At 40.8% G+C, this 26025-nt stretch overlaps 1 protein-coding gene across 5 annotated transcripts in view; it reads left to right on the top strand.

Annotated features, from left to right (window-relative positions):
* The first annotated feature begins 907 nt into the window (after positions 1 to 907).
* Positions 908 to 26025, top strand: part of PHACTR2 (phosphatase and actin regulator 2) — a 129481-nt gene continuing 104363 nt past the window's right edge. For 4 of the 5 annotated variants that reach the window (XR_003959347.4, XM_030268085.4, XM_030268081.4 and 1 more), the window contains exon 1: positions 909 to 1068. Coding sequence is in view for 4 of the 5 variants with exons in the window: in XM_030268085.4 (XP_030123945.4) it covers positions 924 to 1068 (145 nt within the window). In the remaining variant the exon portion in view is untranslated. Of the gene's footprint in view, positions 1069 to 26025 lie in introns of all 5 variants that reach the window. The other variant, XM_030268082.4, reaches the window with a different exon arrangement.

The following is a 26025-nucleotide window of genomic DNA, read 5'->3' as shown; positions in this document are numbered from 1 at the left end:
GGAGCTGCACGGGCTCGGCGTTGAGATGAAGACTTGGATGGAAACAGAAACCAGAAACTGAATTTCACGTGGACAGCTTTCAGACTTGATAGGTTTTGAATCAGACCTGAAGAGTCGTAGTTGTTAAAATGCAGCTTGAATGCAACTTTCGCATTGAATAACTATGCAACTCTGGATGCATTAAAAATATAGGCTGCAGTCTTTTGTGTTTTCATTGTGGCTGCACGGCAGTGCGGATTTCATTCAAGGCAGTATGTGATGACTTGCCTGTAAGAAGCAGTGTGAACATAAAATTTCCTTTTAAAGGTGCATTTTGTTGTAAAAAGGTTTCTGTAAAACACCAGGAAACGAAACCATGAAGCTTGATTTTGCTTCTGCCTAGGTCTGTGTGACCGATGTGAAAGGCAGCACCTTCCTGCCGAAGTTAGTTAAGTCTCCTACATGCAACCCAATCCTTAAGAAAGGTGGGGAGGGAGGTGATGGGGTGGGGAGGATATTTGACTCGTCTCTCTCGCAGCTCTTCTGCAGGGATGCGGTGCCTTGTGCAACCTTCCGGCTTTGCGGGGGAGAGGGCACCCTGTTACACAAAACAGAAGTGGTGGTGTGGGTTACTCGGTTCTTTTTAACTGATTCTCTTTTCCTTTTATTCCCTTTTTTCCCCTCGAGAGATGGCAATGGCGGGAGCATGAAGACACCCTGAGGGATGGGTGCATCCGCGCACCCAGCCCGCAAACCCACTTTGCTTTGCTCCTGTTCAAACACAAAATTTATGTCCCCAGAGACCCAAAATCGCCGCCGGCGTCCCGGCGGGGCGGTCGGAGGAGAGGGGCGGCTCTTCCTCTGCAAACTTTCCCTGTCCCCTCCCTCGCCGCCTCTCTCCCTCCTCTTCTCTCCTCCCTGCCGTTCTCGGCTGCCCGTCGACGATGGCTGAAAGGCCAGGGAGCAGCGGTACAGCACCGCTGCCCGTCTGGTCCTTGCCCGGTCCCCGCGGCCGCTCCCAAAGCGACATCTCCTCCTTCTCCTCCTCCCGCAGGACCTGCCTCCTGCGGTCCAACGTGGGTGGCTCAGGTAAGGGGGAGGGAGGGAAGGGTCCTTGTGTCCGAGACCTCAGAGCCGAGCTGAATTTGGGGATTTGGGGAAAGACATCCTCGCCGATACCCCGTTGTGCTCTCCCAGACGTAGGACTTGTCTTCTCTCGGTGGCCAGCGGTGTGGATTTCTGGGGTACGTGGTGCTTGATCTTCTCCTTGATAAGATGTTTGGAGAGTTCCAGGTTTTTGATACCCATGTTCACACAAATGTATGAATGAATCCTGGTAGCATCGTGGCTGCACACCCATTTGCCAAAGCATCTCTGACTGCAAGGGCAGAAAATTCCCAGGAAAACTTCAGGGTGTATTGCCAGGACATCAAAACCCCTCATTTTGCTGCTTCACACATTACGTTTCAACTGCGTGTCAGAATTTTACCTCATTCCCTTGTATCTGCTTTGGGATTTTAATAGGTGAGAAAAGCCAATGTGTAAGTCAGAATCTCACCATCTTCCCTCAGGAGTCAATCCCTGTAAGTGCACACTGGATGACTGGGGGTGGAAGCTGGCCCTTTGGGACAGAATAGGCTTCCTGCAGGATTTGGAGAAGCTTTGCTGTATAAAATGAGAGGAAGTGAGGGTCCTAGTTTACAGTGCAGAGACTTGAAAGTTGTCAGAGTGGCTGGGCTGTGCTTTACTCAGTCTGTTTCCTGAGGTAGGGCACTAAGGAAAATGAAATTCTGGTCTCCATAGGGCTGAGCGCATTTTGAAAATGTGTGCTTGCCCAGCTGCAAATCAGCCCTGCTCTGTTGATTAGAAGAAGCCTGTAGGCACACACACCCAGCGATGCTGGTATTTTGGATGCACTCACGCACTGCTGCACAGAGGTACCCATGAAACACCACCAGAGAAGCTCCAGAGTGCACTGAGGGACCTCCTCTGCTGCAGCACAGAACAGTGCAGTGTGTGGTTGGGCCTGCAATGGACCACAATGTTCTCTTATGTTTGTTCCTTAGGGAATCTTAAGATGAAGCAGAACATTTGCTGGGAGGAGATCAAGTATACAGCTATGCCTGCCTGATGAAGAGAGAGGGAAAACTTGCTTAGTCACGTAGGAGCAAGTAGATTCAGCTTATGGGGCCAGAGGCCGCTAGCAAAAACAACTCTCTGCCATTTTCTGTATCATTTTCTGGTCTACCTTTTTCTGTGCCTGCTTAAAAGTTATGATGAAGGACATTTGGGATAGGGAGGAGGGAGGAGGTTCTAGTGCTTCAGAAAGGACTACTTTTAGGTGTAAGGTGTATTTCAGCATTGCCTGGAGAGTGCTGCATGAGCAATGCCCTGTGACTTAATGAGTACACCCCTGGATCCAAAGAGATCCCATAAAGGCTGACAAGATTGAGAACATATCAATGTAGACCATATCAATGTGTTTGTTTGTGGCTTAAGTACAAAAACTACTGACAATGAGCTGCGTTCATTATGAGAGACTGGCAAATCTAGTGGAGGTAAAATGACTGTTTTCAAAGATATGCTGTTATTTGTAGTTTCTTTCACATGACATTTTAGCATCCTTATTGCCTGACTTGATTTTTTGTTTTAATTTTGAGCATGTGCTTCCTGCCAGTAAGGAACAAGTGTTGCTTTCTTTATTTGTTTGGTTTTTTTTTTTTTGGTCATATTTTCTTTAATTGTATATTTTCTCCCTTGCTGCTTCCTGTATCTTTCTTTCCAGTTGCTCACTGGACACAACAAAAACACTTAAATATGGCCACACAACTGTCTTCAAAAAGGAAAGTATGCATTAAAGATGCAAAGCTGTTTAATTTTTAATATGATAGTTAGAGAATTGGTTTTATACTGAGGTGCCATTAAAGTAACCTGCTTTTTCATTCCCCTACTAACCTGGAGAACAGCTGTAATGGGGACAGAAATGTGAAGAAACATGAGTCATTATTTTTGCTTCTACCTTTTTCTCTAGCCATATAATTTGATTAAAGTAGGTGACTCATTTACATCAGATGTTACCTGTACTCCAACAGCTGGGTGTATAGAAGAACAATTTGCATTTTAAATAACCTGCAAAATGTTTGCTTTATGCCTGTTCTGCGACTGAGTCACTTGAAACTGTTGTCAGCTTCTGTTGCATGTTTGTTTCCATTTTCTAGAACCTGACATGAGTTGTGCTGAGAAGATGTTGTCTCCTCACACTCCTTCAGTGATGGGTTGGTACCCCTGTAGAGGTTCACACTGTCGTTTATTTTACCACCTCCTGATCCACCATTCTCAATGCAGGATCTATTAAATGGCAATACTTTTAGAGACCCTTCTAACCAGGGGAAATATAATGGCTTTTTTAAAAGCAGCTTTGGCAGTGGTTCATAAAATGCATCTGTTTATTATTCTAGGTCAGTACTGTATGTATCTTGATACTGCTGTGAGGCTGGTCGGGTGGTCCCCATGTTTATGATGTCTGTGCTTTCTTAGCCCCACTCCTTCTGCTGTTTCTACACACTGACAGAAACAACTTCCTGGTATCACTTCACAGCATCTCACTTCATTAGCTGCCATCCAGTATGTGAGGACAATATATTTTCAGGATTTTCTTCTTAAAGCTGACCTTTTCTTTTAGTGTTAGTGGTAGAAGATGACTTCATTTCCCTTTCTGGCTACACCTCCATCCACTGTTTTGTCAGGCCTTTCTATTTTTGGTAAGCTCCTAGGAGGAATAAAGTAATACTCATCACGAGAATGGGTGGCATGATCAAGAATTTTGATTTAGAGAAAAAGTGTAACGTTACCAAAGTTCCAAACCTCTGTGGCAGACATAGCTTGTGCATCACTTCAACCAGCTGACAATTGGCTGGTTTGTCAGAACATCTGAAGGAGATGAGTGAAGAAAAACGTACTCTTCTAAAATTTCAGGCCAACACCAGAGCCACTTGCAGAGAGCTGCTTTAATTATGCATCTTTAAGCAGTCTTCCATGTTTAGTGACTAGATTTAAACCCACCTTAAAGGTGGATAAAGTTAGTCGAGTTTCTTAATATGTCCAACACAGATGGGGACGGAACTGCAATTGGAAAAAAAAAGACCCTATTCAAATGATTTCCCAGAACTCATCCAAAACCTAGATTTGGTGGTTATGGGGCTGAAGGTAGCTCTCAGCATGAGCTGTGGGTCCTGGGTTGCAGGGTGGAAGAGGTGCTGTTTCACATCACATCTGATGGCAAAGCAGTGGCAGTTCTCTTTGTGACAGCCCTCAGGCACCAATCTCCGCTGCTACGGTGCCTGCTCTTTATCTGCATTTATCTGCCTGTCCGTGCAGACAGTTTCCAGTTTGCTCTCTTTTTAGTGTTGTGGGTTTTATTGTAAAGCCCTGCACTTTGTTCCGAAGGTGGTGAGGTCTGTGGTGAGGTACATCTTGGTGAAAAGGGAACTTTACTGCTCAGATCAGAAGTCAGAAAACCACCCATCTCTCTGCTCTGGGATTGATGCTTTCATATTGCTGCAGTTTCTCTTGAGGTCTCACTCTCTGGCAGCAAGAAGTTTCAGGTAATTTGTTCCATTAGTAAGAAATGCACCTTTCAGGTGGAGAGGTGATCTCGTCCCACATCTTTCCATTTCTTTCATGGGGTTCTTTGAGCTCTTCTGATGACAGACAAAAAAAACCTACCTAAGAATTCAGACAGCAATGCATCAGTATCTTAGGCTATAGCCCAGGTGTTGGGTTGAAGAAGAAAATGAAAGCCTGAATGTAAATGGCAGTCCTGTCTCAAAACTTGTACATCCCAGGATGATTTGGGGTATTTTTGTGGGTTAATTTATTCAAAATGATAATGATCTATGGCATCTACGATGCCATCTGCTGCTGACTCCAAATTAGATTGGGTGAAAACATTGCTTAAAAATCCCCAGTAAGTGAAGAACTGGGTAAGTTTTCTTGTAATGATCAAAGCATCAAAATGGCTGATACTATATGAGAAGAAAATTTATGATTTTTGGACTTACTTAAGTTTGTCATTATTAGAATCCCCCACTTTGCAAGTTCAACAAATGCCAGATTCTCTTTTTATTGAAAAAATTCTCTGGTTGATGCAAAGGACTCATTTTTGACAGCTGAAGGTATGAGAATCTAGAAAGGGTGAAACCCAGAATATGCTCTAGTCATTGACCTGATTATCTGGGAGCATGGAATCTAGGGGAAAAGGTCAATTTTGGGTGGATAGATAGGTAGCTGTTAACATGTGCCTGTATTTCCTTCTGGACTTGTATTTCCCCAAATAACTACAGATTCCAGTTTCCATATACACAAAGAAAGAGCCCTACCAAGCTCTCTGGGAGCTAGGAAAATGTTGTTTTTCAGTCCTAAGATGGGGTTGATGAGGGAGAATATTCATGCTGTGAGAGAACACGATAAACAAAGCAGCTGATTTTAAGACATTTTATGAAAATATGGGAGTTATGAGAAAACATGTTTCTCCATCATATTAAGCAGGACTTGTTTACTGCATAAATTGAAGTACAGAATTTTGCAAGAAGGACAAGGCAGACAAGTTTTGGTAGAAATCAATAGTAGAAGTTAAGACAAATAATAATTTGGGGGTATTTAGAAACTCAACTCAGCCTGACTAGGACATTTCCAAGAGTTAGCGCATCCTGTCCTAAGTTCACATTAATATTTTTGCATCAGTTTTAAAATCTAAACAATCAGGAAGAGGCAGCAAGCATAACCAAATGAAATTTGACTCATGCTTATAGAATTGAAGAAGCTACTTTGTAATCATCTATTTAGGCCATCATCTTGTAATGTTAAATCCCATTCTGGTTAACCTTACATGTAACTTGTAGTTTCAGAACAATGCTGAGGAAAAAATTAGGAACCATTTGTACTGCATACCCTGACAAAGTTCAACTCTGCCTGAAATATAGGTCAGTTTATAAATTAGATGGGCATATAGAGAAGAAGCATGTGTCAGAATATAGTCAGCCCTTTCTAATGTGAGTTTATACCAAAATATGCACAAAATAAGAAGCTGCTTGTTTTATGCTGGACTAAAATACATTATTCCCCACCAACTCTTGCAGAATTACTGGAGTAGGTTCTTATTATTAGCCCAGCCTGATTAAGCATGAAAGGGGAAACCCTGGGAATACCATGGTTTACAAATATAAACCATGTGTTCTACATGTCATTTACACATGGCACAGTTTCTGAGACAAAAGCTTTACAATAATATATTCAGACGGGCTCAGGCTTGAAAAAAAAAAATACATGTGATTATAATCTTCATGGCTGGCTAAGTAGAAATTTAACTCCAAACAACTGCAGCAGAGTATTTAATACATGTTTTGCAGCAGCTAGACCAGTAGCTGATGGTGAGATCTGCTTAGTGGTTTGCTTCTGAGTGTGCTTTAGTTTCTCAAGGCCCTTTGGCATTTAGCACTTCCTGCTGCTCTGTGGCTCCTAGCAAGTAACCACTTAATATCAGACCACATGTCAAGTATGAAGGCTGAATAACTGATTCAAAGAGTAACTGAAGAAAAAATGTTCTTCTTTTCTTAGTGAATGTAAGCAACTTGTTCCAAAGAAGCTTTTATTTTGGTTGTAAAACCTAAATGTTTAATTAGCCAAATCCATCATTAGCATAAATAGTTTCTCTTTATTTCCCACCCCACTCCTGTATGTCCTTCTCTTTTTGCCATTGTTTCCTGAAAAAGCAGGCACAATTTACGGTCAAAAGGCTGAGAAGAATTAGCAGGTTTTTTAAAGGTTTGTGAAGAATTTAGATTTTTTTAAAAAATGTATTTAGACTTTTTGAAATCAGAATCTTTCCAGTGCCAGAAATCCCGTAAGATTTCAGCTTTCAATAACACCAGTACTAGTTATGTTTCTGAATTTTCACTAACTCTCATTGAATGCGCTTTATCATAAAACAAACGTATTTTTAGTGTTAATCTTTTATTTTTCTTCCTTTTCCCCTAGCATTTCACCTAGCATGTTGCTGATTTTAACAAATGCAGAAATTGGTTTTCCTCAGGTACAAACTGAGTGGCACAAAAGGAAAAATAACCAGAAGAAAATAGAAAATCCTGTCTTCAGTGTTCTGGGTTCATTCACTTCTCACTTTATCTTCAAAATTGTCAGTCTTAAATCCTACCACAACAAGGGTTACCCTTGCTCTTTATGCATGTGGAAAGCAGTGAGATCTTCCTGAAATGCAAGCAGAGTTTGTAGGCAGTCAACACTTCCCTTGGTGGTGAGCTGAGAAAACTTGTTCCGCATTGTGAGGTTTTGATGCAGAACTGGACTTCTAAGATGGTGTGTTGTACAAATTCTGTTTGTGCCTTAGATGTTGTCATGATCTTTGAGTTTTGAAACAGTGAAATATTAGTAAATTTTATCAGTATCAAGGATTTAGTATAATGGGCTCAGAGGTGTTGGCCCTGCTTGAATACAGCCTGAAGCTGCAAAGCCGCTGTGCTTCACAAGCTGGCCGCGCTCTCAAGTGGACGGAGTGCTCCACAGAGGAGCTAAAGAGCAGCTTCAACCACTGCATCCTTTGCTGATGAGACACTTTTCTACCCTCTTCCATTTCTCTCATGATTCATACATGTTTCTGACACATCCTGCATTACCCTTCACATTTCTCACGCTTGGCTCTATTCAGAGAAATACAGGACCCAACAGAGCGGGGCTGGGAGGGAAATGTAGAAGAGGAGGCCTTCAACCACAGATGGCAGCGTGGTGACACTTCACACCAGATAAAACATTTTAAAAAATGTTCAAAATAGTTATAATATATTTAATATATTTTTTCAGACAATGTAGCATTTAACAGTTATTTTGAATTAAGTGCTTTGTAGCTTGGCCCTCAATTTCTAACGTTTGCACAATTTACAGTATCCAGAAGAAAATTTGTTTAGAGAGAGTGGACTCCCATTAAAAGCAGTTGCTTTTTGTTTCCCTTTGACTTCAGGCATGACTTGAGTCTCACACACAAATTTTGGTGGCTCCCACTTGGGGAATTTGCCCAGTTGCACAGCACCACACACTGTTTTCCCTAGATGGATTCATCAGTCAGTACCTCCATTTTGGCACATTTACCAGGTTGTTCCTACCCAAACTGTACTGGAAATAAGGGTCTTTCTTCCTTTCTTCCTTTCATCTCTTTCTTGCTTTCACCTTATGCCCAGTCTTTCACTCCCCTCTAACTTATTTTCTGCGTTCTCCATAGCTTCCAGTTAATGTAGTTTATATTGTGTTGATAGCCTACACATCACTTTAGGTGATCCTCTGTCAAGGTCTGGTTAGGTACATGTGAGGTTGTTGTATCCTGCCCATCCAGATCTAATGCACTGATATGTGAAGGAACTAGGAACCTCCAATTAATGACATTAAGTTTATAAAATAATAATGCAATAGGCTGCAATTAATAACATCAAGTAAATAAACAGTAAGTTTATTTTCTGTCACAGAGGTCAGAATTTGTACGGGACAAGGAGAGATTCCTTCAGTGTTAAGAATTCATTGGGAAAGGGCAAAAGATCTCCTAAAAACTCTAAAAGGAAGGGTTGCTGAGTATTAGGAATGAAGGAGAAGTGCCTCAGAGCCTTTCTAAGATAAAGCTCGGCGCAGTGGCAAGGATCACGAAACGTGAACTCTGGCATCATCCTTACTTTATTTAAAGTTATTAAGTTAGCCTAAGTTTCTTTGAATACAGTTTTTTCCTGATAAAATAAGAGTTTTGTGAAAATCAACTTTTTGGGGTTTTTTTCTGTAGAAATTATTCTGATTTCAGGCATAATAATTTTCAGGAGAAATATCTGACAAAAATTTGAAAATGGTAAATTTTCACTTCAAAAAATTAACTGAGGTTTCTGTGACTTTCCACCATACAGATTTTCGGATTAAGGTTTTTTTCTTCTAGTTAGGGGATCAGGAAGCAGAATTAAAGCAGCAGAGAAGTGCCAGAATTTCCCTACCACAGAAATGTGATTACCCTAAGGGATTCTGTCCATCATGTGTACACTCTTCCAAGGCAAGGGTTAACCACTGCCAGATTCCTTTACAAATTGTTGGATATCAAAAGGTTCAAATGCCTTCTTGACAGAGTAAGGATGTTGAATATATCATAGAACCAGACTGTAAAGAGCATGTTGAGCAAAGCTCTCCCTCCAGAACATGTGTGTTTGTGGAAGGATGGATTGTGAGAGAATAGAGACAGTGCTGAAGGCAATCTCGAGGAGTTGCAGCTGTACAAATTACCAAAGAGTAGGAACATCCCTGCCCTTAATAGGGTGCAGCTGTGTTGAATAAGGATGGTCCAATAAGGATGGGCATTAGAAGAGAGAGGGTTAGCTGGCTGAGAGAGAGCTGGAGTCAGTTGGCTGAGTTCCTGTTAGGGTCTGGTGGTTGTGCTGGGCACAGCGAGGGCTAGCATGTGCTGCTAGGGACAGGAAGGAGTCAGCCAGCCAAGCAGAAGGAAGAGAAAGGAAGTCAGTGTTGTGAGGAGCTGCCCCTGAGAACTCACAGAGAGAAGGTATGAAAGTTTTATAATAAGATGATAAACTAACAGTGATACTAAGCACTGATGCCAATAATTGGTGGCTCGTAAGGGGATGAGTTCCAACATATATTTGCTTTTCTTGGTTTTGGGGTAGAATTACAGCTTTTAACATATATCTGTGACTAATACACACATTACTGAAGAAAATTACAGCCACTAAGTAGAATTGGTATCGAGGTATTGTTTCACATCATCTACTAGCACAGTAAAGAGGGGTTGTGGTGCATTTGCAATTGAATGTGCCCTAATTGCAGGCCTTCATTGTGTTCAAACACAGGCAGCTATATTTAAACTTTAAGAGTGAAAGGCTAATTAGAAGTCATCTGCTTGCCACTTTTTAATTTAATTCCTCTCTTACCCAGTGTCAGGACGGCCAGTAAATATTGGTGGTTTAAACCACCAATGAAACTGTGACTTTTTTATCTGAAAAAAGATTATTGATACCAAGGCGCAGCACAAAAAGGCAGAGTCTGCAAGACATAATTCTGATTTTTGTTCTGATTTAAAGCAGTTTTGGCAAGCTCAGAAGAATTGGATTTGAAATATGTTATTTTGCTTAGACAGCCAGAGCCAGAGTAATTGATCAGGACTAGTGGACATCCCAAACCATGATAAGAGCTGCTTCAGTTTCAAGGATGAAGCATGGCAAAGCTGCCTTTGTTACACAAGTTTATTGTACCTCTGTCTGTGTTTCTGAGTAGACTCTCGCTCTATGTCCTCAGGGGTGAGCCAAGAGAGAGAATTACACCTCCCCAAGGGCATGGCATCTTTCTTCCAGCTGTCTGACTTTTGAGCTCTTAGCATTTTTTAAAAAATCATGGTGCCTTCCTGCAAACAAAACTGAGTGGAAAATTTCACATCATGTTTATTTTAATGAATAGCAAATATAAACATGTCTGCCAGCCAGCTATTTAAGTATTTGAAGACAAATCTGCTATGAATTTTGCCTTTCTTTAGAAGTTGAGATAAACAATGGCGTTTGATCTACAAATAGCAAAAATCATTTTGGAGAAAGACTTAAAAAAAAAAAAATTGATGCAGTCATTTTCAATGCTTTCTCATAATTAGCTGGTCATCTTAGGATTTGTCTAATGAGATCTTCCTAAAGCAAACCGGTGAATGTGTGTGCAATTTTGTAGGTGATTTCAGCTGGCAAGCCAGCGGCCTCTCTGTGGTGCAGGATGTTTATCAGTGGCCACAGGGTAAATGAGGACATTGTACACACTCTGCATTTAGTGGTCTGCCTGAAAGGAGCTCTGCAGGCTGCACCCTTGCAGTGCAGCACTTGCCAGGCCTGGAGGAAATGAGCAGAGCGAATTTCTTCCTTTCAGCTATAGGGGCAAAAGACTTCAGGACTTTGGATGTGCTGCTACCTGCCCCTTTTTTGGCTCTGTATCAAATAACTGTCCTGATGATGATCACTAGACCTTGGAAGAAAGTTTCCCCCCCTTGAAATTTCCATGGGTTTTTTTTTTTTTTTTTTGGTTTGGTGGGGTTTTTTTTTTTGTTTTTGTTTTTTTTTTGGCCTTCACTCAGTGTTTTAATTCAAGCTGGGTAAAGTCAAATGCAACCAAAGCACTTCTTATCATTTTTAAAACTACTCAGTTGCTGGTCTTTTAAAAAGAGAAAGAAAACATCACAGACAGAGTGAGTGCTGGCAAGATACGTGTAACCAGTCTGTTAAATACAGGGGGAGAGAAGCCCATCAGACTTTACTTTGGTGTCAGCGGTTTAAAAATTTTCCATGCTTCTTTTCCTATGTGTTCTATGAAGTTTGCATTAATATTGTCTGTTCTGGATAGCTTTTGCATTTCAGTAGAAATTTGCAATTTATTGAAATTTTAAATTATGTCTTGCTGGCAACACAGAAGTTGTTATCCCATAAATTTCTGGTGAGTCAAAGTAACTCAGTGGTGTGCACAGTTTTTGCAACTTTATTGTGTTATTATATAAACTCTACGGGGAAAAAGATATTTGTTCCACTCATGATAGGCCAAGATTGGAAAAGCTCTGTAAGCACAGGAGGGGATGTGTAAAATTTCTTGGGAGTGAGATTTATTGGGCTGGGGAATGGCCTCCCAGAAGGAACAGTGAAAGTTGCTCTCCCTTAAGTGCTGGAAGCACTTAAAACTAGAGCTGGAAACAAACTAAAAAGTAAGCGAAAGTAAACTTTTTGCAGTGATAATGAGTAGGGTCTTTTGCAGTCGTGAGTGTTTTGTTTGGATTTTTTTGGTTTGGTTTTTTATTGCTGTGTTTAGGCTCAGGAATGACAGCAGAGGGACAGAGGACTGAGTATGTGATCCATCCATCTGGCAGGCTCGCTGGGCAAAGGAAATAAAGATGGATCTTGCTTTGTTAGTGGATAGAAGAGCCACATCCATGACCCACACTCAGTGGCAGGGTGTCCTCTCTACCTCCTTTAAAAGCAGACAGAAGTGAAAGAGATGGAAAGGAAATCTCTCAAGCAGCAAATAAATAACTGACAATTGGATAAGCAAAACAAAAGGGTAAAGCCAAATCCGCTCTTAGTATTTTGATGAGTTTTGTTTCACACAGTTTTATCCTAAGTGTAAGATAAATATATATTTAGATGACTTTGGTTGAATATTTAGATGAATTCTAGGCAATGGGGTTTTGACAGTGAGAAGTACTTTAAATAAACAAGCTTAGTCTGCTTTCTAAGATAATCACCTTCTTTAAAGATATCCAAGAGATTTTAATTCAGGCACTAATTAATGAAGTGAATTCTAATATTTATTAAAACTCCACACTTCTGCTTCAATGAACTTCTCTTGGTTATATATGCCCCATAGAGAAAATAAACTCCAAAAAACTAAACTTCATGCATATAATGTATGAAGAGATATTTGATCCAAAATGTTTTCATGCAAATATTGATTATCATAATAAAAGGAGAGAGGACGAAAGTCCAGAAAGAACTCTGCAAAAGGCAGTATGCATCTCTCTCAGACTCAGAATAAGATCCCTCAAATTATGCACATTTATAAGGAGGACTGCATTTTAAAAAAATACATTCAAATGATTTCCGAGTTAATAATTTTACATGTCAATAACAGCTATAAAAATATGTGCACTTTGCAGTAGTCTGAAGCTTCATTTGTTAATGTGAGCTTAATCTATTAGAGTTGTAAGAGTGACCTTTTTTTTGCAGCAATTTGGGATTCCTGTAAAAGTAAGTTGGCCAATCTCATAATTATACCAGGGAAAAATCAGAAGCCAAATTCAATGGTATTTGGTAGATGCCAGATATCTGGGGATATCTAGTGAGATTCACTCTGGTGTTGAAGATTCCTGTAGGATAAAGACTGGTATGGTTCAAGGAACCAAAATTCCTTGTTTGTCTTTTAATGAAATACTTCTCCTCTGTGCCAGTCTGAGGGATGTAATGTCCCTAAGTGGATTTCTCTGAGCCCTGGAATTTCTATAATAGCACTGAACATTGGCTGAGTCATGTGGATAGCAGGCACTGAAATAAATGCTGCCACAGAGCTGCAGGACGGTTTTTATTAGTGGCTTTTTTTTTGGTTTTTTTTTTTTTCTGTAAAATTGCAGTACAGATTCTACTGCTGGGAATTCATGGCACACAAGGAAGAAGAGCATGTCAAGGGTGCCCTGTACATAGGCAGTGCAGAGCTCTTGGGTATGATAACGTCAGTATGTATGAAAAAATAGCTATCCAGCTTCAGTTCGGTCCAGTTCATTTAAGAGACATTTTCCTAAACTACTGAAATATGAACACCAAACTGGTGGGGCCTTACTTTCTCTGCTAGAATATACAGGTACACAGCCACAGGGAAGGAAGGAACTGCTTGGTAGCTATTGAATATCTCCAAGAGAATGCTGGAGAACAGGTTTCAGTCACTGAACTTTGAGATTGCCATGGAAGGAGAAGGGGCTGGGCATCCCTTTCCTTTCCCTCTTGAATCTATGCTGTCATCTTTCCCTCCCATTTCTATTATTTGAGGTAGTGTAAGTAAATAATACAGACTTTTTGATCTCTCCACAAATGCACTGGCTTTGAGAACAGGAGGAGATACAGTAATTCCAGTAGACCAAGCATCCTTCAGTGGAGGATGCCACCCAGGCTGAGCCAGAGAGGTCCAGCCAAGCCATCTCTGTGACTGCATCCCACCCAAGCTTCACTGTGCAGCCCCGTCTGAAATGCAGGAGTGCACTGCCAGTGGAGGCTACTGCCTTGTGACTTCACTGTGGCTTTCCAGTGCTTAACACTGTTTTGGTTTGGCTCTTACTGTCACATTCTCAGTTGTGGGGTTTTTTCCCTCCAGTGGCTGCTGGACTTCTTTGGTGTTGAAAACTTCTGAAAACACAATATTCCCATGCCCAGGCATTCAGAGGTTTGGACAAAGAGGCAGAAAAACTACTGTTGTTTTTTTGTTCCAAGAGAAGTTATAATATGCTTTCTATTGCATCTCTATGTTCCTGGAGGCTTGATTCATTATGTTGGTGCACTTGTGGTTGGCAGTGCAGCTATTGACTTCAAAGGGTCAAAGCAAAGGTTTGGGATGGAATAGATTGATAGAGCTTTTATCCCAGGAAGGATTCTTTACAACACTTTATAAAGATGAGGTGACCTGAAGTTAAATATTACAGTTCTGTAGAAGGCAAAAGTCCCTTTGGGAGCAGACTGGCATTCTTCACTTCCAGCCTTTTAAGAAAATCCTGATGTAAGCAGGGATGAGATGCATTAACAGGTTTTGTGATTGGCCAGGGTCAATAAGGATCAAAATAAAAGTAAGATTGTTTTCCAAAGGAAATTGGACAAAGAGTAAGTACAAATCATCTACAGAAAATCCATAGGAGGTAAAAATACACAGCAGCTTCTAACTTTATCCAGTGAAAGCCCTATGAAGGTCCACTTGGTAATGTGGGAGTCTTGCAGGAAGCCAACCTTCAGAGAAGAGGATCTCCTCCATGGGAGGAGAGCCCTGCTTCAGCTCCTTGTTACTCAGGTAAGGACAGAAAGATGATGGGATTGTCCATGATTATCTGTGACTGACTTCCTCTGCTGCATGTGAGAGGGGGAGAGAAGTACACTAGCTTTTTTTCTCTGGCGTGAGCAGTATTATCTCCCTCCACACAACTAGGCCTTTTATTATAGTACCAAGAGGAGTAGGAAGGGCCAGGAGAAATCAAGATGAAAAAGTACTGACTCATATAGCAAAGAAAAATTGAAATGGTTTAAAATGTAAAAGATCTCAATCTGAAAAAGATTAAATTACTTCACTGAAATTTTTGATACTTTTTTTTATGTTGGTCTTCCCTTATGTCCACAAACAGAGCCAATTATTTATATAGAAAAATCCATTGTTTCTGCTCTGCTTCTTTCACTTTATCTCCAACTAATGACCTTTTGGCTCAGCATCTTGGATTCCTGTTCAGTGGAAAATCTTTATTCTCCAGGTCTTTTGTATTATGATGTCCACCAAGTGTGGGGAAAGTAGGGATGCTCTTCATTTAGCAGCAATTACTATAGGAGTCCATCTGCCTGTGGTGGCCAGCAGAGATGATGTGCTGGACCCTTACCAGCTCCAGTTCTGCTCAGCTATAGATATGAGAATGGTCCATAGACTGAGATTTTCCAACAGGTCTGTGGAGGAATCTGAAAATATTGCCAGCAAACAGCAAATGACTGGGTTGGTGGCTTTAAACAATTTGCTTGCATTATAGTAATTATCTGAAAAAAACATCACTTATATGAGCAATCTTTTAATTTTTTCCCTGTGTAATGAAGGTGTAAGGCAATGGAGCTTTTTTTTGCTATTGTTTGTGCTATTTCCTGTCCTACAAGGCCTACAGCTTCAATGACCTTCCCGGAGGAGGAGGGAAATAGGAAAAATTTGGAAAAGCCAAGCTTTTTGGGTTTTGTGAGTATGGTTATGTTCATTGATATATGGTCAAAACAGAATATATTGCCCAGGTAGATTTAATCCCCTTATGCCTTCTTGTTTTTTACATCTTCCTTACTCTAGTAATTTTTGATAGGACTTCAGGTCTAAGAGCACCCTTAATGTAATTACTGCAGCATCTTGCCTTATCACCACCCAAAAAGCTTCCCCTGAGCCCAGTCACGCACCCTGAATGCCTCACACCGTGTGCTCCCAAGTTCCCCCTGTGCCTTCAGACCCATTTGCTGTGCCTCCCATCATCTCTCACCTGCACAGCTCGGTCAGGTGCGTTCCCCTGCCTGCTGCCCGGCCGGGGGCTGCTCCGGAGCGGCGCTGGCTCCGCGGGAGGAGCTGCTGTGAGAGGCTGCTACGCTAGATGGAGCGGTGGTGATGCTGATCACAGAACCTGCCTCTGCGCTGGGCTTTGGCCTGGATCAGGCATCTGCCCGCAGTCAGGATCTGAAATATAGGCTTGTTTATAGGCAGTGATCTGCAGCACATTGCCCTGAGCTGCCTTTGCCTGGTTTCTGCTCCTTCCCAGAGGAAGTCACAGCCGGGTCTTCATTAATTTCAGTGCCTTAAGTGTCTTTAAAGGCGCTTTAAAGCTAGAGTGGGATGGGGTGGGGATAGTGCCTCAGCATTTTAAACTTCCTAATGCTCCCTTCTCCCCCCCCTTTTTTTAAAAATCTATAAAATGTCTATTTAAAAAAAACCACAAAATCTTATTATCAGCCGTTGCTCTCCTGCCAGCCAAGGTAATGCTGCAAGCTTGGCATTATCAGTTGTGCTGGTGAAATTGGATCTCCCTGTCGTATTGATTGTGATGTACTTTGGTCAGGGCTTGTGAGTTTTGTATTGATCTGTCGAAGAAACTGCTGAGGAGCAGGGGAGCAAGGTCTCTTGTCTGTGTTGTTTGGAAACTAACAGAAGCTCTTATTTTTTTGCCAGCAGCCTGTTGCACACTTGACTATTGATCCTTTATGTAGGAATCTGGCTTTAATTAGTACCAGGTTTTCCAGTATTTGTGCAGAGTGCTTTTGACCCTAGTCCACAGCCAGTTTGCAAAGTCAGACTCTCACTCTGAGTTGCACCTTTATTACATAGTCTTCTGAGAAAGAAATCATTAAAATAATTGGACTAAAATTTTTGTGTGTGCTAAACCTGAAGTACTATTTTCTAAATCAAAAGATTGCATCTATATAAAATGTGTTGAGAAATACATCTAGGCCTTGATTAGCATTGTGGACTTAGGTACCTGATGTCTTCCTGGCCTGGTAGACATTTAGATTTGGTGTATGCAGCTCTGAGGGCCGATGCAGAATCCCTTGACTAGACTGAATGAGGCTGAAAATAGTTATTCCTTCTCCCAGCCTGGAAATTCCAGTATTGAAAAGACTTTCCCCAGAAGCCTAAAAGAGAGACATCAGTCATTCTTTCCAACCTCAAAACAATTTTATGGAAGGAAAATTTTGTTTTCCTTTTTTCTTTTTTCAATTTCCTTTCTTTTATTCTTGGAAGAGAAGGGCATGGTAGATTTTTGCTTTTAGACTGTATTTCATGAAAAAAAAAACCAACACAGTAAGGTTAAGTGGTTCATAGCCAGTTGATAAATATCAAAGATATCATCTAAGTTTTCATGTATACCAATCCATCTGCAACAAATTTTTTTTATACATGAAACAATAAAGATTATAGATAGTAAATATATAGCTAAAAGTAAGCTAAAGCAGTTTTCCCATGACATATCACCAAATGAAACATGAAAAGAGCACTCTTACTCACTTTTCAAAACATTTTTCTCTTATTCATTCAATATTGCCTGAAATGATCATAAAAAGTGACTCAGTGAAAAATGACTGTGTCATTTGATAGAATATAATCCATGTCAAGAAAATTACATTTGTAAGTCCTGGCCATCTCCCACATATATGTGCAGATGAATAAGGAGAGGGAGGGAGAGTCTTTAAAAAAAAAACAACCAAAAAAGCCTTTAAATAGCTCTTCTTAGCTAGGTCCCAGGTGAGTACAAGTCTTGAGCTGTCACACTCTTCCTGCCATGCCTGAGCATCCATTGCAGCATCTGCAAGACTAAGGAGCCAAAGCTCCTTCACTCCACAGCATCCAAAAGAAACTCTTGGTGTGTTTCAGCTTCAGTGGCTCAAGAATACCTAGAATTGCTGCAAGTTTTCTGAAAATTTTGGAGCAGGCTCTGTTGCTAGAGCAGGGTGGTAGTAATTCTTGCTTCCTGGACTCTGTGGGAGATAGCATGGTGTAATTCCATCCAGTCTTGAAATGTGTAATTGATCATATTCTTATGCCAGGATGAAAACCACAAGGGGTTTTTTGGGTTTTTTTTCCTTTTTTTTTTTTTAATTTTGTGTGGGGTTTTTTGTTGTTGTTGTTTTGGTTTGGGGATTGTTTGCTTTATTTAGGCTTTTTCATTGATTGGTTGATTGTTCTGGGGTTTAAAATTAATTTTAAAATTATGCACTAATTTGGTTTGAATTCAGATAAAACATTGACCTAAAGATACAATTAATAGGGTGGTCTACTACATTGCTTGTTGCAACCTTAGAACAGTAATACCCAAATTCTTCCTTTTAGATTGACTATTTGGTCTACTTCCAAAGGGATTTCGTTCCCGATTCGGACTTAAAAACCTGTGGGAGATATATAGCAGAGAATCTTCATGTTCTGACTAAGCACATTAATGTTTATCTATTTCAATTGACATTTCCTTTATAAAATATAAATGTAATTATTAAACTTGTATATATATATTAAACTAGACCTGTCCTGTATTTGTGGACAGGTCTAGTTCAGAAATCAGTGTCATGGAAACATGGCCTAGATGTTATTTTCATGAAGTAAGTGTACAACAGTTTGACAAATTGCTCTCAAAAATATGTATCTGTAGTTTTCTGTCAGTCCAAAAGGGCCTTTCCTGCTGGATCTTTCACGGGGCAATCCCTGGCCCAGCTCATACTCCAGAAGAGTTGTGAGATTATGACTGCATGTGATTGTGCCATTTACCTACACTGCTAAACTGAATGCAAATTGGAGGAAGGAAATTGTTAAAAGATGGCACACTTGTGCTTTAAAATCATGGTGGAAAATGAGGAATCAAAGAGGAAACAATCTTCATTGTAGTCCCATCATCCAGGCTGACCTCGGTAACAAAAGAAAAATACAATAGTAGTAAAATAGCTATTTCAAATTCATTATATTTTAATAATCAAACCACTATTAATAAGGTAAATAAAAATATTTCAAATACTTTGTTGTCAGCTTCCTTGTATAGTAGTCTCTTTCTTATTGAAGGAAAGAAGCTTATACGTCTCACCACCCTGCAATGCGAAGAGAAGGGCAACATAGCTCTGAAATGCTCAACCACCAGCTTTAGTGAGCTTTTTCTTCTTGCTCTCAAGAGGGCACCTTTCCCTGCAGTATCTAAATATGCTCTCCAGGCAAATTCAAGCATCATGTTTTTGATGAAATGTTGTTCTATTTAGAAATAAATGAAGCAGGATGCATAATTTCCCTCCCTCCCCTTTGTTGATGCTTTTATGGAAAGACTTGTGTTCAGAAGTTAATTGCAGCATCCCAGATTGCACACAAAATAGGCACTGCAACTGCCAGTGGGTGCTATTGTAAGGGGAAAAGAAAAGGAACAATGCCATACAAGTGTCACTTTGGAGTTCTTTTTACATTTATTACCGCCCTAGGAAAAGAGTGCTGACTTGTTTGCCACAAAAGGGATTAAATGGCCTTGCATGACACTCTGGGAAGGGATGTCTAGGTGAAAGGCATGTTACAATAAACAGGGTGGTTTGGGCAACAGCTAAGGAAGGAGAGAAATTGCAAAGACCAATTTGCCATGTGGATTTGACCCCTTTTTGAACTTTCACACAACTTTATGTGCTGTTTTGCTTAGGATGACAAACTGATAAAGAGACAGAAATATCTTCAATTTCTTCATCTGTCAATACACCAAGTCTGTTTCCCAAAAGCAGGAGTCAAACAAAAGGGCATAATTTCACTGTTAGCAGCACAGTCTTTTTCAGCTGGTGTTTGGTCATAGGTTTTCCTTGGTGGGTATTTCCAGAGTTTCCCTGGTTTCCTTGTTGCCTCTTTGGTCAAATTCTCTGGTCTTCCTGCCTTTCTTCCCCAGTTGCGCACACTTCTGTGCAAAGTAACCAAGCAGTTAAACCAGATTTACATGTTATTGGTTTCATTATAGTACACCTTTCAGCACTAGAAATTTTTATGTTGTTGTATAAACAGTAGTTTATCCTCTTGCTCCATGCTACAATGGAGTACAGTTGGAGTTTTGACCCGGAATAAAAAGGTTTGGAATGCTGAATTGTCAGCATTATGACCTGAAATGACTTCAGGGTTTCACTTCTGCTATACTGGCTAGCTGTGGCCTAGCAAAAGTACAGTCTATGGTGACACGGTAACATCCTGAAATGGAAAATATTTACTTTGTCTATTCATTCAGTGGAAGCAAACTCTTTCTAATGCGTGTTTTCCCAACACCTGCATGTGGCACATCTCCAGCTTGCCAGTTTGCCTGATGTACTTTGCTGATATCTGCTGGGCTCTGTGTTTGTCACATATTTTACAGGAAGTTCTGGCAAGCACACTAGCTACCAAATAAGATTACAATAACTGTGTTGTTTATGAGCTTCTGCAGGTAAAATATGTGTTTTATAATAATTAAAATATGCCCATCCTTTCAGTACCTTTGAGGTGCATTTGGGCACCTGTTTTGTTGCTGGTATTAGAATATCATCAAGCTGTACAAGCTAAAGTGGTCCTCTATGTGGCACTTAAAGCAGTCCAGGACAGGCGTTGAGCAGAAGTCAAACTGATCAGACATTCCTCTAATGGGCCAGATTGCTGAGAGTTAAATTACACATACACCAGCAATCAATTCACCACACTTTCTGCACTTGAATAGGTAAAGTCAATCTCTGACTGTTAGTCATTTAAAAGAAATATCCTTTGTTGCAAGTGTGAAGCACCTTGTACAATATCTGGAGCTGTGATTCTAGTCCAGCTGGATCCCTTGAGGAGGCTGATCATGCAGACAGTTTTCAATCATAAATCTCTCATTCTGAGTCAGGAAAGAGCAGGAGAAATAGATATAGAAAAAAAGATGTTTTGTTTCAGGGGTCTCTACTGGCAGAACACAGACAGACCCTGTTCAGGCATGCTGGGCACTCTTCACAGTTGCACAGCCCATTCAGCTTGAGCTCCTGCCAGTGAAGGAGGAAAGCAATCATTGCAACACCATGGAAACCCAAGGACTGAAGTAATAGCAACCCTGAGCTTGAAGAGATGCGACATAATTCCATCAGGCCTGGTACAGATACTGATTGCTCATGTGCATAACATAGCTTGGACTATGACTGTGTAAAGAAGTCCTTTCTATGTGGAACAGAAGTTGTGATTAATTGAGAATGCAGTCCCAATATGGTAAAATACGTAGTAAATTAATAGATAAATATAGGTAAAGAGATATTTTTAAAGTAATTTAGGAAAACATGTTCAAGCAGTGTTTTTCACTCTGCTATAGTTAGGCTCTTTTGCCATTCTCCTTTCCAACTATCACAGAATATTTGGCAGAACCTAAGAGTGGTCCTTTATTTGATGGTCACTTCTGGATGATGGATTTTACTTTAATAATGTACACTATGGAGTTCAAAAGCAATACACGTTAGTGGCAAGATCTATATGGTAACTAGCAGTACCAGGAGGGAAGAGACAGTAAGGTAACGAGCTGAAGTTATACCTCTTTGTAGTGCATCTTGTCAAGTGTGTGCTCTGTTTGTTTCCAGTTTATATCTGCTCAGATTTGTGTCTCAAAAATTGAGTTACAAAACATTAATCTCCAAAGAGACAGCTGAGTTTGTCTGGCTAAATGTACAGTGCATCATGTACAGCACATAACTGCACACTAGCATTTGTTTGTGAGCCTTTGGAGTTTAAAAAGCTTTTTCTCTCTTGGTATTTATTTGTTCATTTTCCTAAGGGTAGCATTTGACATTTAAGTGATCGTTATCTAGGTCTTCCTTGCCTAAATTTTACTTCAGCTGGGAGACAGGGTTAAGATAAATGCCAGTAAATATCTTAAATGCAGTCTTCTATTCCATTGCCTAAGACTTTATTGATGTATTTTCACTCACACTACTTAAAACAAACTGAAACACAGAATCTTCCCTATCCTTAACATGTGTGGTCACATGTTTTATGTCCAAAGTCCTGGCCTAACTGAAGTGGAAGTTTTGCTGTCGGCTTCATTGATGTCACTTCAGATCTTCAGACCAGGATATATTGTCTTTCCTTGTTTTTTTCTTTACTGGATTATCTGTTAGCAGATTTTAAGGGGAAATAGAAATAGAGCTATGTTTATGCCTCTCAGTGAGGTTAAAATCCCTCTCTTTTTATTGTACACAAGATTGCAAGAGAAGAATCTGCAGAAGAGGCAAGAGGAAAAGTGGGGGGCAGAAAGTAAGAATAAGGTCCCGAGATAAGGAGCAGGGTAAAATGTTCTGTAAATCTATTGTATGCAGTCATTAAGGCATGATAAAGGTCTGACATTTTACTTCAGCAAGGATAATGAAGACTGCCATTTTTACACAGATTCATGGCACTAATGCCATGAATTAGGTCAGACTTTGTGATACAAGCCCTTAAATTATGCCCATTAACACTTTTGTTGAGTTCAGTAACTTGTGTTTTACTGTCATCATCCAGAAAGACATCTAGTCCTGATGCAATGACCTCCAGAGACAGAAAATCCACTGATAGCCTTGGTAACTTAATCACATTTGCTCTTGCAATAGATACATGTTTTTACTTTGAACGTGCTTAGTCTCAGTTTTCAATCAGTTTTTTATTGTAACTTCCACTGACAGAGTAAAAGGCATTTTGTTTCTCCTTGGTGCCCTGGCCCCTATGACTCAAAAGTGTGTTCACTTTTCACATTGCAGTAGAAGGCTGAAGTATTTTTGCTTCTATTACCATCCTGATGAAGCCAAATGCTAAGATGGAGGTGTCACCACACCAGGCTCAGTATGGTCAAGACAGAGACAACCTGAGGTCCAAAATTGGCTGTCGCTGTGTGCAGAGCTTCAGCTTGTCCTCTTTAGAGCATATTTGTTCTAAGGCAAATACTCGATCTGGTCAAATATTATAATGGTTTCAGAACATTTAAAGATGTTGTTAGATTTCCAAAGTCAGAACATTTTGTAACAGGCTCTGTAACTGTCTGGCTCAGGTGTGAAAAGCCCACAGCCCAGAAGATGGAGTTTGAGTGTGGAACTATTTCTGTGGACATGTGGAAGCAAATTTTTTATTCCTTGTTATAATCATATAATACTGAGGATTATAGCAGCCTGATACCTTAAAATTGCACTTAAAAATTCTTATTTTGAATTATTTTCCCTATTTTCTATACCTGATTTAGCTTAGCATTCTGGGCCTTAGCAAAGGCCATGCCATGAGGTAAGGTTTTGATTGGAGCTCCTCTGTTTCCATAGGAATAGTAACTTGTTTCAAAGCATTTGTTTGTGATATTTAAAGAGAAAGGGAGAGAGGTTATTTCGGTTTGCTTGACAGAATTAATTTATGTGAGCAATATGTTATATTAATGCATGAACACCCACGCCAGGTACTGTAAATGGCTGCCCAGGTATTGTAGTCTTTCACCTGGAACACTTACCCAGTTTTCTGACAGAGAGGAAAATACATCTTCTGGACCTGCACAAATCACAGCCCTAACCCCTTTGGTAGCCATTTCCTTTTCAAAGTAATTTCTAATTTTGGGAGACTGCAAAAAGCAAACAGAAGGGCATATTTTGTTTCTGACAGCAAATGCTTGGCAGTTCGGGGGAAGACGTGTGGCAGTTTCAGATCTACAGAACTTCCATCTGAAGCTGGTACATGGCACAGTCTGAGAGTCTGACTTACAGAAAGGGCAGAACACAGAGGAATAACCACAGCCTAGGTTGTGTGTGGATATGTGCTCGTGAGAGGGCAAGATGAAGCAAGTGATGCAGAAGTAATGGCTGGCTATGAGGGAGGATGGAGCACAGACAAGTCTGCAACTTGAGGCATTTTTACCAGCATGTCAATTAGACCTGACTCTGAGTAGATGAAATTGTTTTCTGAAGGCAGACAGCCTGCCAATAGTTCTGAGCTGGTTTAATAGTAGTAAAAATGCTTCAAGACGTTAGACATCTTGTTTATGAGGCCCCATCACCAACCATGCAGCTGTGCTCATGGTGACACCAGCACATAGTTAATATATATTTACTTTTGGCCATGCCAGGCACAATTCATTCAAGCATAACCAAATCCAAGAAATCCTCTTAAGATTTCCAGGGCTGGGTAGGCAGTTAGGCACATGCAAAGCCTCTGTAAAGGAATCAGTGAGAAAGCTAAAGAGGAAAACCTTGTGTTTATTTTTTCAGGTATTTAAAACTGAACACATACCATGCTGCTTTGTAGACATGAATTCTCTAAAATCTGGGATTCAGAAAAAAAAAATTACAATGTTCTTAAAGAATCAGGTATTTAGAGATGTTTTTCTTGTCCATGCTTTTATCTCCTACTGAGCTCCCCTCTGTACGATATGCCGAAAGCTTTTTCTTGACCTGTCCCCATGTCCCTGCTTTCCCCTCCCACTTCTCTGTCTCTCCTCTCACTCAGCCCTGCCACTCTCTCTGTACCGAGCTCAACATACGCCCAGCCCCTTCCTGCTCCCTCTGAAAACCCATCTGTGCTGTGAAACTCCCCACCTACAACGACCCCATATTGCTGTCTGGATCCCACTCTCTACTTGTTTTCTCAGTTTAAATCTGTTGACTTCAGAGGTGTTGCTTCTCCCCTTGCAGCTTTCAGCAAGAGTAAGAATCATTGCATCTGCCCGGGCTGTTCAAGGATAAAGTCTTCCTGGGGAACAAGAGGCTCCTGCTGTTTGCTCAGCAAAACAAATCGCACAATTGCACTCTCTCCAATTACAGCTGGTATTAACAACATTTCCGGGTTGAACTGGAGCTTCTTCCCAGGAAAAAGAGCATCCTTGTAACTGTCCTGCTCTCAGATCTTCTGATTTGTAAGGCAGGGAAAAAGCATTTGGCAAAACCCTTTCCCAACAATGCTGGGAATCGTTAGTGAGGCTTAGGGAAGGCTTCTGCTAGAGGTTGCTTCTGCACTTTGCTAAATCCTCAGCCCCTACCTAGGGAAGCTTATACCATCCATACTGCCCAGCATATCGTCAAGAGGTTTTCCCTTTTGCCTAGCAATTTTCAAGAGCGTGCCAGAGATGGTTTTCATGTGCATAAATCCTGAAGAATGTGTATCTAGCAACTTTGTATTTATAGACATGTTATAGACTAATTATGGATTTGGTGCAGTTCATGAGCACCAAAGCCACTTTGTGACAAGCGTCAATCTCTGTTACTGACTCAAATACTGGGATATGTCTGTAGCAGAGTGCAGATCTTTTGCTGTTATTCACATAACTTCTCAAAGTGTCCTTCCTTCCCAGTGAAACCACCTCACCAGATGGACAGGCACTTCAGAGAAAGAAATACCTTCTGGAGGGCTACAGACCCTCAGCACAGCTGTTGCCCTGGGCTTGGTGGATACTTATAAGAATTGCATGAAATTGTCTATTTAGAGTATTGATGATGACTATTCAAACCCACAGCATCTAAAAACAAGTATAGCTTATCCCAGAGACACCTGCCTGATGATTTCTGTGTGGGAAGAAACAGACACAGTGAAAGGGAAGTGAAACATTTTGCCCAAAATGGCATCTCACAGAATCAGATCTTTGCAGTGACAAATGTGCACTGAACTGAGCCAGATTTCACATTTTCTAAATGTGTTCTCAGGCATCTCTGTCATGATTGGAAACACCACAGCTGAAGCTGTCCATCGATTCTGCAGGTTTGTTAACTCTAAGTGTTTTTGATAGCTGGGCACTGAGGTCTCTGTTTACCCTGATCTCTCTATTAGCTGCTTACCTGGGCAGATTTCTGTGCCTCCATGAAGCCTCATTGATTTTCCAGGGAGTGAAATGTCATTGCTGCAGCAGGCTGTGTACATCAGGTATATTGGAGATGGGATCGTTAGGGTTCTGTGTAATTAGCAGTGCTACAAATGTACCCTGTAATGCTTTCTTTGTCCAAGATTGGCCCTGATTATCTCGGTTAGTGACTTCATCAGCTCCTAGCTCTACACTGGGGTCTCACACAACCTCCAGTGTGTTTATCCTCACACAGCTGAGGGGTACGAGCTGTTCCTAGGTCAGATGTTGGAGGAGACTGCACAAAGTCAGGATGAACAAGGAATTGAGCCCAGGTGCCTATGGCTGAAATGGATTGCTAGACAGGACCACCTCACAGGTGAAGACTAACAGGATACAGTTTGATGGAGTATGAGATTTTTGTAAGATGAACAGAAAGTTTGCACCTGCACAGATCT

This window comes from Taeniopygia guttata, chromosome 3 (genome assembly GCF_048771995.1).
Source record: "Taeniopygia guttata chromosome 3, bTaeGut7.mat, whole genome shotgun sequence".
NCBI classification, from domain to species: domain Eukaryota; kingdom Metazoa; phylum Chordata; class Aves; order Passeriformes; family Estrildidae; genus Taeniopygia; species Taeniopygia guttata.
Note: the sequence above shows the minus strand (reverse complement) of the source record. Positions and strands in the feature narration are given on the sequence as shown.